Source organism: Miniopterus natalensis, chromosome 4 (assembly GCF_054644295.1).
Source record: "Miniopterus natalensis isolate mMinNat1 chromosome 4, mMinNat1.hap1, whole genome shotgun sequence".
In the NCBI taxonomy this organism is placed as follows: Eukaryota; Metazoa; Chordata; class Mammalia; order Chiroptera; family Miniopteridae; genus Miniopterus; species Miniopterus natalensis.
The window spans coordinates 64,966,047-64,983,405 of NC_142084.1; the positions used below are offsets into that span (position 1 = coordinate 64,966,047).

Below are 17,359 nucleotides of genomic sequence, written 5' to 3' on the forward strand. Positions count from 1 at the left end.
CTTTTTGACAGCAGAGTCTCCAGCACGGAATGTAAATTGGACCCACCATCCTCAGGATGACAGGCTAGTGTGATTTCCATTCAATAGTTTGCACTATGGGGGAGGAAGAAATACTGAATTTGCTTAGAGAACAAAGCATTTATCTGAAAGTGCCTTTTACACAAATAGGACAGGGGCTCTAGGCCCAGCCTCTGTGCTGGTTCTGTAAATTAGCCCTGCCACTGCCCTGGCCACTGATCTTCCGGGGCCCGTGGTTACCTCCCGGTCACCTCCTGGGGTCATGCTGCTGTTACCAATCATTACTGAGTAATGCTCCATGCCTCTGGATGGGGAAGGGACCCTTTGTTTGGGGGAGCCATCCAACTTCCACTTCTGGAGGGGAGGGAGCATCTATTATTTGCTTTCCTTGGCCAGATAACTTGACCAGACTTGTGAGAGGCTTGTGAGAGGGGGGACTGGGGAGTGGTTAAGGCTCCCCTAGGTGGGGCAAAGGTAAGGAAAGAATCCTTGCTGCCTCCAGAAGGCTCAGGACCAGAGGGCAGGGGCGAGGGTAGGGGTGAGCATTCCCTCACCTTCTGGCTGATGGAGCCTGTCTTGAAAAACACAGGTTATGCTTGCCAAGGACACCATGGGCTATCCCAGCAGCCAGTGCAGGGCTGCAGCTGCAGATGGGGGAGGGCAGGAGCAGGGAGCAGAGGAGAGGAGAGGGAGGAGGACTGGGCCACCTCTTCATGGGTTCTGAGGCCTGGCTCAAAGCCTCTGCAGCCCCCTCATTGGGGTGAGTGGGGCGATTTGGCTCCTCCCGGTGCTCTGGGCTGGGTGTCTGACTGCAGGGAGGTTCCTTGCTTGATCCCTTCTTGGAGTCAGTGCCGATCAGGGGTTAAGTGACAAGCCCTCACCCAAGGTCATCAGCACTTGTTCCGTCATCTTTGGCTCAGGAACAGGGGTGACATATGGATGGGTTTTTATAGCAAGAGGTAAAAATGTGGTTGCCGTGCTGCAAACCAGAACTCATTACGCTTCCCGTTGTTACCAGTTTCTCATGGAGAGGGACGGATCCTTGCCCTCCATTTGTCCTTATTTTCCTAGCCTGAGACTGTCAAGCACAGCACGACCACAGAATAGATGGTCCCCTGGTTTCCAGCCAGTGTTCCTCCTTATGCGACATCCAGAACACCTGGGAACCTAGGACATCGGATGAGCTATGTGCCCATTCTCCTGGTGGGGCAGGCAAGGCCCGAGGGCTCCAGGGCTCACTGTCTTACCAGCTCTGGGCCCTGGTAGGCCGCCACCAGTCCTGTTGTCCTTGAAAGCAGGGTCCCTTACGCTGTGGGGCCTCACCCTGAGCATAGCAGGCTTCATGAAGGTTATCTCCTGCAGCGTCCCCTGGGGCTGCCATGACAGTGACCACACATTTATTTGCTGACAGTTCTGGAGGACAGAAACCTCACATAGGCCTCATGTGGCCTTATGGGGCTAAACCCAGGGTGGGCAGGGCTGAATCCTTTTTAAGGCTTTAGGGGAGAATCATTTCTGGCCTTTTCCAGCTTCTAGGGACACCACATCCTGAGCTCCTTCCTCCATCATCAGCATCTCTCTGACCCTTCTGTAGTCATGGCTCCCTCTGGCCACAGCTGGAAAAGTTCCTCTGCTTTTCAGGATGCCCCAGACCACCTTCAAAGTCATTGCCGTGTCAGGTTCCACATTCACAGGTTCCAGAGCTAGGACGTGGGTGTCTCCTAGGGCCATGATTCTGCCAACCACACACCCACCCAGGCTTCTACAGAAGACATGCCTTGCCTGCCTCCCACCCCGCCCTGTCACCCCTCAGCACCAACCCTTGGGGGCGGAAGGGTGTTTTGGGGGCGGAAGGGTGTTTTGGGGGCGGAAGGGGGTTTTGGGCCCTCCAGGCCCATCTGGCTCTAGCCTAAGTGACTGCTCGCTCATTTATGGTTTGTTGTTTGAGTCTTTGCTTTAAAAAAAATTCTACAAGTTATGTGTTTTCACTATAGAAATACACAAAACTCAGATATCTGAAAGGAAAACAAATCCTGCCTCTTCTCCCCCAACCCCTGGGAACATCTCTTTCCTCCACTTCAAGCTAATTCCAGAAGGTGCTTTGAGCAGCTACAGAAGAACCCAGAGGGTGAGGGTGGGGGTGGGGGCTCCCCCAAGGCTCGTGTGTGTGACTGGTTTCCTGCCACCTGGCAGTGTGACCCAGCAGTGATTTGAACTTGGTTGAAGCCTGTGTTGTTTTGGGGAAGGCCAGAGGAGTTTCCCCCACTTCTAGCCAGCTCCTGCCTGGGTCAGGGGGCTCCCAGGAGGTTGCAAGGCCACTGGCCTCAGCTATGGCCCACCTTTCCTCTCTCCTCACAGAGGACAGGAGGGGCAAGCTGCGGTCAGCCAAGGCCAAGAGCGACCGGAAGAAGAAGAGTCCCCTGCACCCTCACCACCCACTCCTGCCCCAGCTGCCGCCACCCCTGCCTGCCCAGTTCCCCACCGAGGAGGTGCCGCCACCCCCGCTAGAGCCCCCGTTGCTGACCCCTGGCCCTGAAGTCACTGGGGAGAGCCCCTTGCCACCGCCCCTCAACGTCGTGCCCCCTGAGACACCTACCGAGGAGCTGGAGCTGAAGCAGCGCCCCATCATCCCCATGTTGTATGTGGTGCCATGGGCCAGCCAAGCCACATGTGACAAGGGCCGAGTGTCCTGCCAGCAGGCCTCTGAGCACTTTCCCCAGAAGGGCCCCACCTGGAAGGAGCAGATAGCCCCCATGGAGCTGACGGAACCTGAGGAGGAGAGTGGAGCCAGTGAAGCGCAGGTAGTATGCCCTCCAGGGCTCCTGGGCTGGGGATCCTGCTTGTCCCTGTGCATCAGCCACAGCGTCCCTGCTCATGAAATGGCCCCCATGGCTCCTCACAGAGGCCTATAGCATATTCATGGTTTAGAAACCACAGTGGCTCTTGCTTCCTCTTCCTGGGGTCTCTTACCCCCTCCTGGGGAAACTGAGGCACCGCTGAGCTGAACTCTGACTCTCGTCTCTGAGCTGTGACTGAAAGACACTTCCTGTCCTGTGTTTCAGGCGCCATCAACGTTTTCCAAGTTGAAGATGGAGATCAAGAAGAGCCGCCGCCACCCCCTGGGCAAGCCGCCCACCCGGTCCCCTCTGTCAGTGGTCAAGCAGGAGGCATCCAGTGATGAGGGTGAGCAAGAATGCTGTCCCCCTGCCTGCTTGGGCCCCAGGCTGTGTATAATTCCTCCTCTCTCACCTAGCACCTCCCCCAGGGCCTCCCTCTGTCATCTTCCCCACTGGTCACCCCCACCACCACTGGCCTAAGTCAGGCCCTCAGCCTCTGCCACCAGACTGCCCAGCCCTTGGACCCATCCCCCTACAACTCCCCAGTTCAGCCTGCAGGACTCCCCGCAGGTCGGCCCCTCAGCTCTGTACCCCTCAACCCCGTTTGCTCTGTTTCCCACTGTGGGGTACTTACTCATGCTGGGCCCAGGGCCTGAATGTCTAATGTGGCCTGTAAAAGACAGGCTGCAGCCTGCCTGGGCTCCAACCCTAGCCTGTCCCCCAGATCCCAGGACCATGAGTGCTATTTACCTTCCAGTGACTCGGTTTCTCCATCTGAAAAATAAGGGCAGCGGTACTGCCAGAAGGTGCATGGAGTTGAGGTGAAGTCATTACTGTGTGGCTGTTGTTGCCTTTGACCCTGGAGCACACCAGCTCTCTGCCAGAACCTCTACCCCTTCCTCTAAGCAGACATGGTTTAAGCCCCGCCCCAGCTCCTGTGGCCCCTGTGCATTTGTGTCCCAGCCTGGCCCCCAAAGTGTGTGAGGATCCTATCTCATCCTCTGGATGAGGGCCCCAGAATCTGCTTGGATGGTGGGCGCAGAGTGGGGCTTCCACACATTCACAGAGCAGCAAATTGGTGAATGAGTGAAGGAAATGCCCAGCCCCGTGTGCCACTGATGTGCCATGTGAGCTAGGGGCAAAACGTGGCCACATATCCCAGGTTGAGGTTTGAGAAATGGACTAAGCTAGAGGGTAACAGAGCTGCATAGGGCCTGAGAACTTGCTCATTTCCAAGTTCATTTCCAGCGGAATGTCCTGGCTCCCCAGTCCCCTTGCCCATCAACAGAAAGCACTGCACTGCCTTGTAGTGGAGGGAGGCAGCCCTTGTTTGCTTTGTGACTAGAGGAAACCTTTGCAACAACCCCCCCCCAGGCAGGCAGCTGTTATTAGAGACACCCAGGCCTATGGCTGGGTGAGGTGACACAGGACTGGGGAGCCACTAGTCATAGCAGAGGTGACTCTTCCTGCCTCTCAGCCCAGCTGCAGGCCTTGGGGAGGTTGGAACAATGGGCTGTGGGAACTGGAGCTGGAGCTGCGGAGGCTTGGAGATGAGAAGCTTTTATTTAACACTCGGCTGAGTGTTGGAGCTGCTATCTCGTGGGCAGAAACCCTGGGAAGCCAATTTTTCATCTTTCGCTTGAGCCTTCGGCTTAAGATGCATGTGGAATTTGAAAATTGTCTGGATTGCTTCTTTTATTCTGAATCTAATTTGAGGGCTAGGGCAGGGAGGGTTCTAGAAGCTCTGTGGATCACAGGGCTGAGCTCCCAGGAGTGGAAGAGATCTCGAGGGAGATGAAATGCTCCGTGAGTCCCTTCAGGTGGCCTTAGCCTTACAGGCTGGAGGGCTGTGTGTTTATCAGCCGCACTGACCCAGCTGCTGTGAAGATTGGGGCCTCAGGATTAAGTGCTGAATCTCAAGTGCTCAGGAAACCTACAGTGGGACATTGGGGGATGGGGCAGGTAATGGAGCCCACCAGGTGATGACAGGCGGGGGCAGAAGAGACCTGGCCATTAGTGGTCTCCATCTTACCTTAATAGGACTTTCTGGTGACAGCACCCCCTTCCTGACTCCCAGCCACACTTCTCTCTTGGCTTCTTTGAGCTCAGGAGTCTGCACCTGACCTGCTGAGGCCTGACCAAGCCCATCTCCCACCCCCATACAGGACCAGCCCCCCCCCACCCCAGCCTGGGTGGCCTGGTGGCTTCTGCAGAGAGGCTCAGGGGCTGTATAAGTGGGGAGGCGTGACCACGATTGCTCTCAGCAGTAAAATGCCCACCCTTAGAGGATCCTCAGGCGAGGTTTAACCTTTTCTCCCCTTCCCTGTAGAAGCCTTCCCTTTCTCTGGGGAGGAGGACATGAGTGACCCCGAGGCCTTGAGGTCTCTGCTGTCGCTGCAGTGGAAGAACAAGGCGGCCAGCTTCCAGGCTGAGAGGAAGTTCAACGCGGTGGCTGCTCTGACCGAGCCCTACTGCGCCATCTGCACCCTCTTCTACCCGTACAGCCAGGTGAGCACATGGCCTCACAGGGCCACACGGGGCCTGGGCAGTGTCTGTCTGCTCCCCTAGGTGCTAGTGTTTGTTCTGCTTGAAAGGAACCCTTGGGTGTGGTGGGGGGGTAATGCTGAAGGAGAATCCATTTGCTGTAGGAGCCACAGTGGGATCAGCTGGAGCCTGGAGGACTGGAATGGGGCAGGCGGGGCTGGGACATTCTCAGTATGACAGGCAGAAGCCCTTGGCAGTTCAGGGTGTGCTGGAGCCTCCCTTGTGAGGGCTATAGGGAGAGGGCCCAGTTTCTGAGTTTTATCTGAAGGTGACTTGTCAATGGGCATAAAAATGAGGTATCAGACAAAGAGTTTGGGGGACAGCATGGAGGCGTCACAACCACTGTACTCAGAAAGTTCCTCAACATGGCCTGGGTTGGCGCTGGCTGGGGGCTGCGTGGAAGTGGGTGGTGACTAACCGAGTCCCAGAGGTGGGCTTAGGCCAGGGCAGAGACCCCATTACCCGACTGGGACACCAATGCTGTGAAGACCTGATCAATCTCCCCTGAGCTAGTGTCCTGCACACTTTCTAGACCAGGTCCCCCTCTGTCCCATGTTTCCCAAGTTGGGAATCTGGCCTCTCCCTGCACTCTGTCCTGGGTCATCAGCCTGCCCAGTTTCCCTCTTCACGTCTTATTTCATCCCCTTGTCCTCTTCCCTTGCCCTGACCAGTGCCTCACCATGGCCAAGACAGGCTTTTGGGAGGCTGCTCCGTCCGTACATTCCCTGGCTGGAGACTCTGCCAGGCTCACCACAGTCTTCAGCCTGGCCACATGCCCCTATGGCCTTCCTCAGCTGTGACATCTGCATCCCCCCCCCCCCCCCAGCAGCAGTGTGCTCTTTGATGTCACTTAGGGTCTCCCACCCACCCACCCACCCACCCAATTCCTTACCTTGTCAGACAGATTTTTGTTCATTTTTTGAGTTCACTCATCTGCTGCCTCTTCCAGGAAGCCTTCCCAGACCTACTATCCCCAGGCTGGCTCTGAGATGCCCCACCCTGGGCTCCCCTGCTCTCCTCTCCTCTTGCTCCTCTCTCTGTGTATAGTGACCCCTGGATTGTGAACCCCTAGAGGACAGAGCCAGGTCTCGCTTGCTTTTTCGGTTGCCATGCTCCTAGCTTAGTGCCCTGTGCTTTCTGCACATTAGCTGAGCTGTCCCAAGGCCTGTGCCCTGTGCTGAGGGCGTTGTGCCCATTTCCAGACCTGCCTGGACCCACTGTTTATAAGCAGAGTCAACATCTGGGGGAGGAAACAAGTAATATTTAGATGTCCTCTCCAGGCACATCCCTCCTCAGTGCTGCTGGAGAGGCTGCGAAGAGTCAGAGTGCTGGGACCTACAACTTCAGATGTGAATTTTCTAAATTCCAGCTGTTAAGCAGAGAATCGTGGCTAACTTTAGTACTGTTGGGCTTTGTGGGCCAACCGCTTACAAAACCCAGAGCCCTTAGACTCAGGAGCAGGTCTTACTGGCCCTCCCCTTGCTGTAAGCAAGGCTGTGGCTGGACATTCTGCCTGTTTGGAAACAAGTCATTCTTGACTAGTGGGGGCAGCTTGGGGGAGTGGGGAGACTGATGGGAGGCTCTTATTTCAAAGCTGGTCCCCTAATCTGAGGTGCCACCATCCTCTCGACACCTGGCCTATGAGGCTGGAGTTCCGCAGTGGAACTCTTTGTTCCTGGATCAGGAGCAGGGGCCCATCCTCCTGCCATGCCTTGGAGGGCATCAGGGAGGCTCTTTTGGGAGCCCCACTGTCCTGTGACAGGCCTGGGGGTGCTGGATCCTAGTGCTTTGGGCAGGGTGATTTCGCCACATTTTCTTCACGTGATGAGATCTGGAGAACTCATTGAGGACTGGGTACAACCATCATGGGGTACATATTGGAGGTGGGGGGATATCCACATAGGTACACAGATAACATGGCATCAGGTGATGATTAGGACTGATGATTAGACAGATAGCAGGGTGACGGGCTGGGGCTACTGGTCATGTGGTCACGGCAGGGTCTAGAACAGAGATCTGAGTGCTCCAGGCAGAGGGGAACAGTATGTGCAAAGGCCCTGGAGCAGGATGATGTCTGGCATCTGGGGTGTTGGAGGAAGAGCAAGGCCATGTGGCTAGAGGAAGTGGGTAAGGGACAGTGGAGGCAAGAGGATGAGGGCAACAGGGTGGTGTTGGTACTATGTCCAGATGTGACCCTAGTGGAGGGTTTTCAGTGGGGGCAGGCCAGGATCTGACTATGTTTGGGGGAGCAGGGTTGAGGTCTGGGAAGGTGGGGTTGGTGCACTGGGGAAGCCCTTCGGGGTCAGCTGTAGGTGTCCTGGCAGCAGGCCCCAATGTAGTGGCTGGGAAGGTGGGAGGCAGGCTAGGGCTGTTTGGATATAGAAGCCGTGTGAGGGGCAGGCCAAGGGAAGTGGCAAGGATGGCCCCAAAGCCTGGTTTAATGATGACAGGTGGCCCCATACCAGGCTCTTCACTGAAGGCACCTCCCTTCTGCAGTCCCTACAGATGGAGAAGGAGGCCCCACAGGCCTCCCTTGGGGAGAGTCCTTCCATATCGCCTTCTAAATGTGGCCAGAAGACACGGCCGCTGATCCCTGAGATGTGCTTCACCTCCAGCGCTGAGAACACAGAGCCACTCCCCGCCAACTCCTACATCGGTGATGACGGGACCAGCCTACTGATCGCCTGTGCCAAGTGTTGCCTGCAGGTCCATGCCAGTGAGTGGGGTCCCAGACGCCAGGCAGGCTGGGCTGAAGGAAAACTATGGGGGCTACAGCATGCAGCCCCTGCTCACCCTCCTAGGGTGGCCGCCCTTGAGTCTGTGGAGCAGGGTGTCCCTTCCCGTGGGCTGCTGTTTCTGGGCTGTCGCAGGTCCTGGTGTCGTGGAGTGGGGTCCTGGTTCTTGGCCAGGGGGAAGGTTCCTACCCTTCCCCCTGGCCAAGGTGGGCCTGCCTGGTCAGCCTCCTTCCGGACAGTTCTGCTGAGCCCTGTCCTGTCCTCTGGGACCTGGGAGGCAGCAGGAAGAGATTAGGTAACAAGGTGATTTTAAACTCTGCTTTGGGGCCAGAGTTGATGGTAAAGTTGTGACTCTAGAGAGGTCCAGGGTCTGATATGTCTGCCATCAGCAACCACCCTCTCCCAGACCCTGAAGCTCAGAACACAGCCCAAGGAGACAGGAGAATGGACATCTGCCCCCTTCTTGGGCATCAGGTCAGGAAATGGGAGATTGAGCTCTCAGGAAGAAAGAAAGCCTTCTGGGACCATTTAATTTTGTGTGCCCCCACCCTATTGAGGAAGGCAGCTATTGGTCTCTGTCCCTCATCTGTCCCTGCAGGGGCTCATTTTGTGTACGGTCTGGGAGCCTGTTGGCTCAGCCTTGCTAGGCCTGGTGTGAGATACAGCTCCAGGGGAGGCTCCCGGAGGACCACTCTAGAGGTTGGGTTCACAGTGGGAGAGGTACCTCAGTCACTGACCTCAGGAGACAGAAGGTTTAGCATAGGTGTGTTCCTTGGTACCTGGCCCTGGAGAGAGGTGGAGCCCCTACTTCCTCGAGGAGCCAGGCCCCCCAGGCCCAGACCTTAGCTGAATGCCTCAGGGGATAGAGCAGAGGGCCCAGTGTAGGCTCTTGAGCACCTTGCTGTCCTTTGGGATCCCTGTGGGGACACAGAATCGCCTTTCTGTTACCTTGCTCTCTCCCTGTGTTCCCACTGGGGACCCCTCGGCACCTGGCTGTTGCCCACTGCAGCCAGCCGAGCACCTCTTTGGTGGGTGACAAGCTCTGGAGGCTGAGGGACTTGCAGTGCTGCTGGGCAATGACCCGAGGGTGAGGCAGAGCCCCTTGTTCTAGGGCATCACCCTCCATTTGCCCTCCTCCTCTGTGCTCTCTCCCTATTTCTGAACCATGACCACGTTCCAAAGCAGATCACCTTGGTGACTCAGAACGTCTAACTTGTGGTTTCAGAAGTAGCTATTCTGCCTGAACACTGGGCTGACCCTTCCCAGCTCTGCTGACCTGAACTCCAGTGTCCATGAGGCTGGAGTTATTACAACTTTTTGGTCACTTTCCTAGGGTCTCAGCTCAGCAGAGCTTGGGACGGGCACAGTGAAGGGGCCCTGCTCACCTTCCCAGCATCTGTTTCCAACCTTTCTCCTGCTTTGTATGCTGTCGCCTGGACTGAGGTAGAGAGGGCGGTGAGAGCAGTAACCCTCAGAGCCAAGGCTGGATTCCAGAAGGCCCTGTCAGCTTTGTGTGCAGCTGCAGTAACAGATGCGTCCCGACTCAGCCATCTTCTGCTGTCTTCCAGGTTGCTACGGCATCCGCCCGGAGCTGGTCAACGAAGGCTGGACGTGTTCCCGGTGCACGGCCCACGCCTGGACTGCGGTAACTCACCCCTGCAGCTGGGGTGGTACTCTGAGAGCCATCCAGCCCCGTGGGGGAGCCAGGCCTGGGCCCTGGGCTTGTCCGATCCCGCAGAGTGACCCTGGGCTGGCGGCCTCACCTCCAAGGGTCTTGGTTTCTTCACCTTGGCAGTGAGGGGGTGGAGCCTGGCGCACTTCTGGCCCCTCCCTTTGGTGGCTGCTAGTTTGAAATGTAAGGACCAAGGGCAGGGGATGGACCAGGCCCCAGAGCAGCGTGGGGGCAGCCCTCCCCTGCGCCACCCTCACTATGGACTTATCTGTCCCTGCAGGAGTGCTGCCTGTGCAACCTCCGGGGAGGAGCTTTGCAGATGACAACAGACAGGAGGTGGGTAGAAGGGGTGCTGCTCCTCCTGGGTGTGTCCTGAGAGGTGTTGGCACCTCCTCAGGGCCTGGAGTTGGGGTGGGGGGACCAGGAGGAGCAAACAATCATTCAAACTATCCCTTAAGGTCCTGTAAACCCTGACTGGCCAGCAGCAGCGCTGTGGACGGGGCAGTGCCCAGGAGGGAAGGGGCAGGGACACCCATGACCTCTGACCCTACCCTTTCCCACCTCCCAGGTGGGTCCATGTGATCTGTGCCATCGCAGTCCCTGAAGTTCGGTTCCTGAACGTGATAGAGCGCCACCCTGTGGACATCAGCGCCATTCCTGAGCAGCGGTGGAAGCTGGTACGACCCCTGGATCTTGTCCTGTGGCGGGAGGGAAGTCCCAGGAAACCAGATGCCATGAATTTCAGTGTGGGCAAACCTATTACTTCCTGAATTGTCCCGAAGGCACAAGGTACAAAAGTCAGAAGGCACAGAGGTGCGCAGAGAAAAGCAAGTCTCCCTCTCAGGCTGGCTCCTGGCTCCCAGGTCTCTGTGCAGAGATGTCCTTTACACACTCCAGAGGCTCTTGCTGTTTCCACCTTTTTCATAAGCAGAAGCCTCACACACTCTGCCCTATACTTTTCTTGCTACCTAACTGGCCCCTCTTTTTTTTTTTTAATTGTGGTAAAAACACTTAGCATGAGATCTTCCTTCTGAACAAAACTTTAAGTACACAGTACACTATTGTTAACTGTAGGCACGATGCTGTGTGGCAGAGCTCTGGAATATATGCAGCGTGTGTAACTGAAACCTTATACCCGCCAACTAGCAATTTGCCCTCCCCAGCCCCTACCCCTCTGGCTTGTGCTTCCCTGAGTCTGACTGTTGTATGCACCTCCTTTCAGTGGAATCCTGCAGCATTGTTCTTCTGGGTCTGGTTTCTCTCACTGAGCATAATGCCCTCAAGGTCCATCCATGTGTGCATGGCACTTGGGAGCTGGGACTTTGGCTGGGGCATGTTGTCACAAATGGTAGGCTTTCCTTCTTTATCACTGCTGAGTAATATTCCACTGTGTGGATGGACCACATTTCTTTGTCTATCATTGGACACTTAGGCTGTTTCCATGTCTTGGCTATTGTGAATAATGCTGCAGTGAACACGGGGGTGTATACAGTTGTGAGTATGCAAAACACAGAGTTTATTCCTGTATTATTATTTATTAATGTATTATTTGCCATACATATAACTATAAACCTTCTTTTGCCCCACCCTGTATATCTTTTCAGTATCCTGTTTTTACTTCTTTTGCATATATACCTGGAATTAGAATTGCTGGGTTGTACATCAGCTCTGTTTTTAACTTTTTTGGGATTCTCCATACTGGTTTCCATAGTGGCTGCACCAATTTACATTTCCACCAGCAGTGCATGAGGGTTCCCTTTTTTCCACATCTCTGCCCACACTTATCTCTTGTCTTCTTGATAGCCTGAGATGATGCTTATGGTGGTTTTGATTCGTGTTTCCCTGACGATCAGTGGTGCTAGGCACCTTTTCATGCACCTTTTGGCCACCTGTACGTCTTCTTTAGAGAAATGTCTATTTAGGTGCTTCACTCATTTTAAAATCAGGTTGTGTTTGCTCTTGAGTTGTTGGAGTTCGTAACTGGCCCTTCTTGGTGTATGTCAAGCTTCCCCCTCTAAGGAGCATGTGGCTGTCCTCTGTCGGATGGTCTTGCTGATAATGGTCACCCAGTGAACCTCTGGGGCAGTGGGTGGTGTGGGCAGAGTCTGACTCTTAGCATGTGCTGGCTTCCATTCTTGGCTTGGCTGCCAGCCAGCTGTGTGACTCCAGACACTCTCCTTGACCTCTCTGTGCCTCAGCCTTCCCCTCTGTAACAGTTCTCTGCATGGTGCACATTGATGGACCTCACAGTAAAGTGCTGATTAAGCTGTCTGAGTGCCAGTACATGCTCTCAGGTTGATCATTGCTGTGAGATTGTGGCAGCCATGCTGGGGATATGTCTCACTTGGACGTGGAGGTGGCAGCTCTGACAGGGATGTGTGCATGGCACCTGGGAGCTGGGACTTTGGCTGGGGCACCTGAAGCATGGCTGCTTTTTCTGCCTGGTTTATTTCCCAGCTGCCTGGGGCAGCCCCGAGGTATTGATGCTCCTCCAGGCTTATGGAGGGCAGAAGGCAGAGAACTTGGGCTGTGGGCAGTGGACCTGGTAGGAAGGAAGGAACAGGGACACCCACCTCATGCCCACAGGTGCTGGGCTGAGTGGTCACTAGCAGGAGCCTTTGGGGGACAGGGACCTCAGTCATGGAGTGCCGGGCGCAGACAGCCATCAGGAAGAGGCTGTGGCCTGCAGGTGATTATGGGCATAAAGCCTTCATCATTCAGGTGGAGTGATGGTATGGTGCACGGCCTGTGATCCATCCTCCCCCAGACGCTTTATGGAGCATCTGACATTTCCAGCTTGCAGCCTCTTCATTACCAGCGCTTGTAACGATGAATTAAAAATCCTTTTACACGAGGCTTGCTTGTACTGCTTAATGGAGCCGCGCAAGGAAGCCAGTGGTTAACTCCTGCTTGCCCAGCCTTCTGCCCACCTTCCTGGGGCCACACACAGGCCACATGCTTGGGAACAGTCACTCCTGGTCATTGTCCATCAGTCTATCCCCAGTACTCCTTGGCCACTGCCTCTGGTACCTGGGGGGGTCCTGGTGAGTTGGGGCTGGCCCGGTCTGTACAGTGGCCTGAGCCATGTGCTCATCCCCCTCACCAAGCTGGGATGGGTTCTGGAAAAACTCAGACACCGAACCCACTCATGCTCAGCTTGTGACAGCTGGCGTAGTGGGGGCCTGGCCACATTCTTCATGGTGCAGAAACTCAGAATAATGAGCTGCCACCACTGGGGCAGGGGGATAATTGTGCTTTGAGTCAGGCCAGGCTGTTGGGTTTCTCCTGGGCCTCGGGTGGGGCAGGTGAAACATGGAAGATCTCAAGCCTGTGGGCTTTCAGGAGGGACAGCTCCTCCTGGGACCTCAGGGCAGCTGTGCTCACCTCTGCTCTGCGGAAGGTCCAGGACTCGAGGGTAATGCTGCATGGAGCATGTTGTATGTCAGTGCCCATCCCACAGGCCAGCAGGAGAATTAAGTATTGACAGTTTAATAATGAGATCTCATTGTCATCGATCGGTTTGGCAGCTCCTGCAGCGCCCTTGGCCACTGTGCTTATCTGGCTTTTGAACATGGTTTATAGAGCAATAAAAGCCACTTATTAAATGCTCAGAGTGACGGGCACCAGTGTGCCTGGCGACTGCTGAGCTGGGGGTGTGGGGGTGGCCCTGGACGCTGATGCCACAGGAGCAGGTCACTCTGGGTGGGGGGCATTCCCGCCGCAGGACCCCCACAGGGTTGAAAGGCCTCATTCAGACCCTCCTCCTTATGAAGGAAGCTACTCTGCAGTGCTTTTTATTCAAAATTAAGATAAAATTCACTATTTTAAAGTGAGCAATTCAGTAGCTCTTAGTGCATTCACCGAGTTGTATTGCCATCACCTCTAATTCCAAAACATTCTATCACCCCAAAAAGAAATCCCTCCCTTTTGCCCACTCCTGGCAGCCCCTTTCCTGTCTCTAGATTTGCCTGTCTGGACATTTCACATAAATGGAATCACACACTGTGTGGCCTTTTGTGTCTGGTTTTTCTCACTGAGCATCATGTTTTCAAGGTCCATCCATGTTGTAGCGAGTGTCAGTGCCTCCGGCTTTTTTTTGGCTAAACTGTATTCCACTTTGTGTCTCTTTGGTGCCTGTTGCAGGCACCTCTGCAGAGGGGTCAGTGTAGAAGGATCCTGAGAATGCCCCTGGGGATTGAAGCTACAGGCTGGGTTGGTTTGGGGGGCTTTCTGCCATGGTCAGAGTCCCACTACGTGGACTCCCTGGGCTTTTCCCAGGTTGCCTCCAGCCAATGCCAGGCTGCCAGGGCCTCTGCCTTCCAGTCCTGGATCTTAGGGTCACTCCCAGGAGACGGTCCTGGAGGCCCAGTGGGGGGCTCCCAGCACCAGGTGCCAGCATGAGCCCATTTCCTCTCCATGTCACCCCAGAAATGCGTGTACTGCCGGAAGCGGATGAAGAAGGTGTCTGGGGCATGTATCCAGTGCTCCTGCGAGCACTGCTCCACCTCCTTCCACGTGACCTGCGCCCACGCTGCCGGGGTCCTCATGGAGCCAGATGATTGGCCCTACGTCGTCTCCATCACCTGCTTCAAGCACAAGTCGGGAGGCCATGCCGTGAGTGCCCAGCCCTCCCGCCCCCTCCCATTACCCTAAGCCCAAGTGCTGACACAGCCTTCTTCCCTCCACCGCCAGGTCCAGTTCCTGAGGGCTGTGTCCTTAGGCCAGGTGGTCATCACCAAGAACCGCAATGGGCTTTACTACCGGTGCCGTGTTATCGGCACCACCACGCAGACCTTCTATGAAGTGAACTTTGATGATGGGTCCTACAGTGACAACCTGTACCCAGAGAGCATCACCGTGAGCTGTGGGCGGGCACAGGGTGGGCAGGGGTGCTGTTAGGAAGTCAGGAGGTGACCCAGTCCCTTAGAGGAGTCACTTGTGTCCAGGGTCACCTGTGACCCCACTGGACAGGTCCAGGCTGTAGGCCCCCTGCAGGGAAAGCACTGCCTGTTTCTGCAGAAACAGAGCAGAAAGCTTTGTCAGTCCAGATGAGCCTACAGCAGGGAGGCCCTCCAGGGTGGGCAGTGGCAGCCAGCCCCCATCCCCTGCCCAGCACCCGATTGTGTATGTTCATGCTGCTTGAGGGTTCAGGCAGAGAGCACCGCTGGCTTCCACAGGCAGCACAGCACAGGGAGGATCTAAACCCCAAGGAGCCCACGGGCACTGATGCCCAGGGACCTACCACCTCCCCTCCCACCACATTCTTGCCTCCAACAGAGTAGAGACTGTGTCCGGCTGGGACCCCCATCTGAGGGGGAGTTTGTTGAACTCCGGTGGACTGATGGCAATATCTACAAGGCCAAGTTCATTTCCTCTGTGACCAGTCACATCTATCAGGTAAGCAGGGCCCTGTCTCCCAGGTACAGGACACAGGGGGGCCCTCAGGCTTGGGGAACCCTTGAGTGTCCTGTTTGGGATTGATCGCTCTTTGTTCACCTAACCTAGAAAGTCAGGGCTTGTTATATTTTTCAGCTGGAAGGGGCCTCAAATTGTCTAATATTTTCCCCTTTACAAATGTTTTCTTGATTTTTTTTTTTGTGTGTGGGAAGGTATAGATAACATAAAATGTACTCTTTTAATCATTTTAAAGCATATACAGTTTAGTGTCCCTGATTTTTTCCCCCTCTTTAATTGCTCAATCCCTCCTCCCCCAAGCCCCTCTGATTTTTTAAAAATATATTTTTATTGATTTCAGAGAGAGAGGAAAGGAGAGGGGGAGAGAGAGACAAACATCAATGATGAGAGAGTCATTGATCGGCTGCCTCCTGCACGCCCTCAACTGGGGATCGAGCCCACAGCCCGGGCATGTGCCCTGACCGGGAATCGAACCTTGATCTCCTGGACCCTAGGTCGATGCTCAACCACTGAGCCACACTGGCTGAGCCGATTTTTTAAAATTTTTTTATATGAAGATAGTTGTGAGTTTCTTCCCATGATTGCAGAAGAGAAAACATTTACAAGTGTGGAATCTTAGAAGAAAAACCATGCATGTCCCAGCAATCACAGATGATGGCTGCGAATTCTTTACTGTTTTGCTTTCTCTTATGTTGTCTGCACCCTCCATCATTTTTAATCACATCCCTTTTCCCCTCCTGCCCTTGGTGAGTGGGGCTATGAGTGAGCCAGCACCCTTCTTGGCAGTTGAGCAGCAGTGGCCCTGGGTGGGACCTTGGGAGTCAGTCACTGGCACCAGGCACCGGTCTGAGAACTGTGCCCCTGGGCAGGTGGAATTTGAAGATGGGTCCCAGCTGACAGTGAAGCGCGGCGACATCTTCACCCTGGATGAGGAGCTGCCCAAGAGGGTCCGGTCACGGCTGGTAAGTGGCTGCACAAGGTGGGCTGGGGGAGAAGCTGCCCTGAGGGGCCCTTAGTAGTCATGGGGATGTGGCCGTGACCTCCCTGCCTTGGCTTTTGCTCCCCCTGGGGGGCAACTGAGGGTGGTTCTCAGGGAGTGAGCATGTTCTGTGGCAGGTAGGGGCAAGTTGGAGGACCCTTCCCAGTGACAGCGCAGCGAGGAGGAGATAAAGCTGCACCAGCCAGACTCATTGTGACGCATCCTGCACTTGGTGCACCTGCCACCTGCACACTAAATCTGAGCTCCAAGGTTGGCAGTGCAAAAAGAAACACTTTTCCAAAGCTCATTCCTTTTCAAAGGGAGCAGTGAGTCCCTGAGGTTGGTCGCGACTGTCCTTTTCTCCTAGCCTGTCACTGTTCTCTTTCTTTGAGATTAATCCAAAGACCAGGTTTTGAGGAGCAGGCAGCTGGGGCTGTGGGTGAATGAGTTCAAAGTGAGAGCTGGTGGGGGTTGCACAGCTGACCTCAGACACCAGGCTCCCTTGGGGAATGAGCAGCTGTGCCTCCATCACTCTGGATGGCACAGCCACTCCTCACAGCCACCTGTGGGACAGAACAGCCTGGCCGCTGTCCCTTCTAGGGGCCAGTGACTAGAGGTGTAGGGCCCCCTTTGTGGCCCGCCTGCTGGGAGGCTCACGCACAGGATTGGGGGTTTACACAGAGATAGGAGCACCAAGAAGCCATCCCCAGTGACTGATTGTCCCTCTTGGAAGGTCATTAGGTGAGAGACAGTGGCCTTTGGCCCCCAGCAGGGCAGGCATTTACTCCAGCCAGGTGCCCTGGTGGAGCCGTTTCAATCTGTTCAGGCTGCTATACAAATACCTTAGACTGGGCGGCTTAAACAACAAACATTATGCCCCACAGTCCTAGAAGCGGGACAGCCAAGACCAAGGCACAGGGAGATCTGGTGTCTGGTGAGACCCTCTTCCTAGTTCACAGCCAGCCCCCTTCTGCTGCCCTTATGTGGCAGAGAGATAGAATAGAGAGAGAGAGAGAGAGAGAGAGAGAGAGAGAGAGCGAGCTCTGGGGTCCTTTTACAAGGGCACTAATCCCACTTATAAGGGACTCGCCCTAATGACTTAATGCTTTCCCGAAGGACCCACCTCCTAATGCCATCACACTGGTGGGAAGAGCTTCAA

The 17,359-nt window shown here is 55.2% G+C and overlaps 1 protein-coding gene across 1 annotated transcript in view; it reads left to right on the plus strand.

Annotated features, from left to right (window-relative positions):
• Window positions 1-17,359, plus strand: part of KDM4B (lysine demethylase 4B) — a 129,631-nt gene that overhangs the window by 110,031 nt on the left and 2,241 nt on the right. Inside the window, exons 13-23 of the mRNA XM_087816674.1 lie at window positions 2,377-2,819; window positions 3,081-3,201; window positions 5,185-5,363; window positions 7,896-8,115; window positions 9,703-9,779; window positions 10,087-10,142; window positions 10,375-10,483; window positions 14,235-14,420; window positions 14,499-14,663; window positions 15,084-15,203; window positions 16,091-16,183. Of these exons, the coding sequence (XP_087672800.1) occupies window positions 2,377-2,819; window positions 3,081-3,201; window positions 5,185-5,363; window positions 7,896-8,115; window positions 9,703-9,779; window positions 10,087-10,142; window positions 10,375-10,483; window positions 14,235-14,420; window positions 14,499-14,663; window positions 15,084-15,203; window positions 16,091-16,183 (1,769 nt within the window). The remainder of the gene's footprint in view (window positions 1-2,376; window positions 2,820-3,080; window positions 3,202-5,184; window positions 5,364-7,895; window positions 8,116-9,702; window positions 9,780-10,086; window positions 10,143-10,374; window positions 10,484-14,234; window positions 14,421-14,498; window positions 14,664-15,083; window positions 15,204-16,090; window positions 16,184-17,359) is intronic.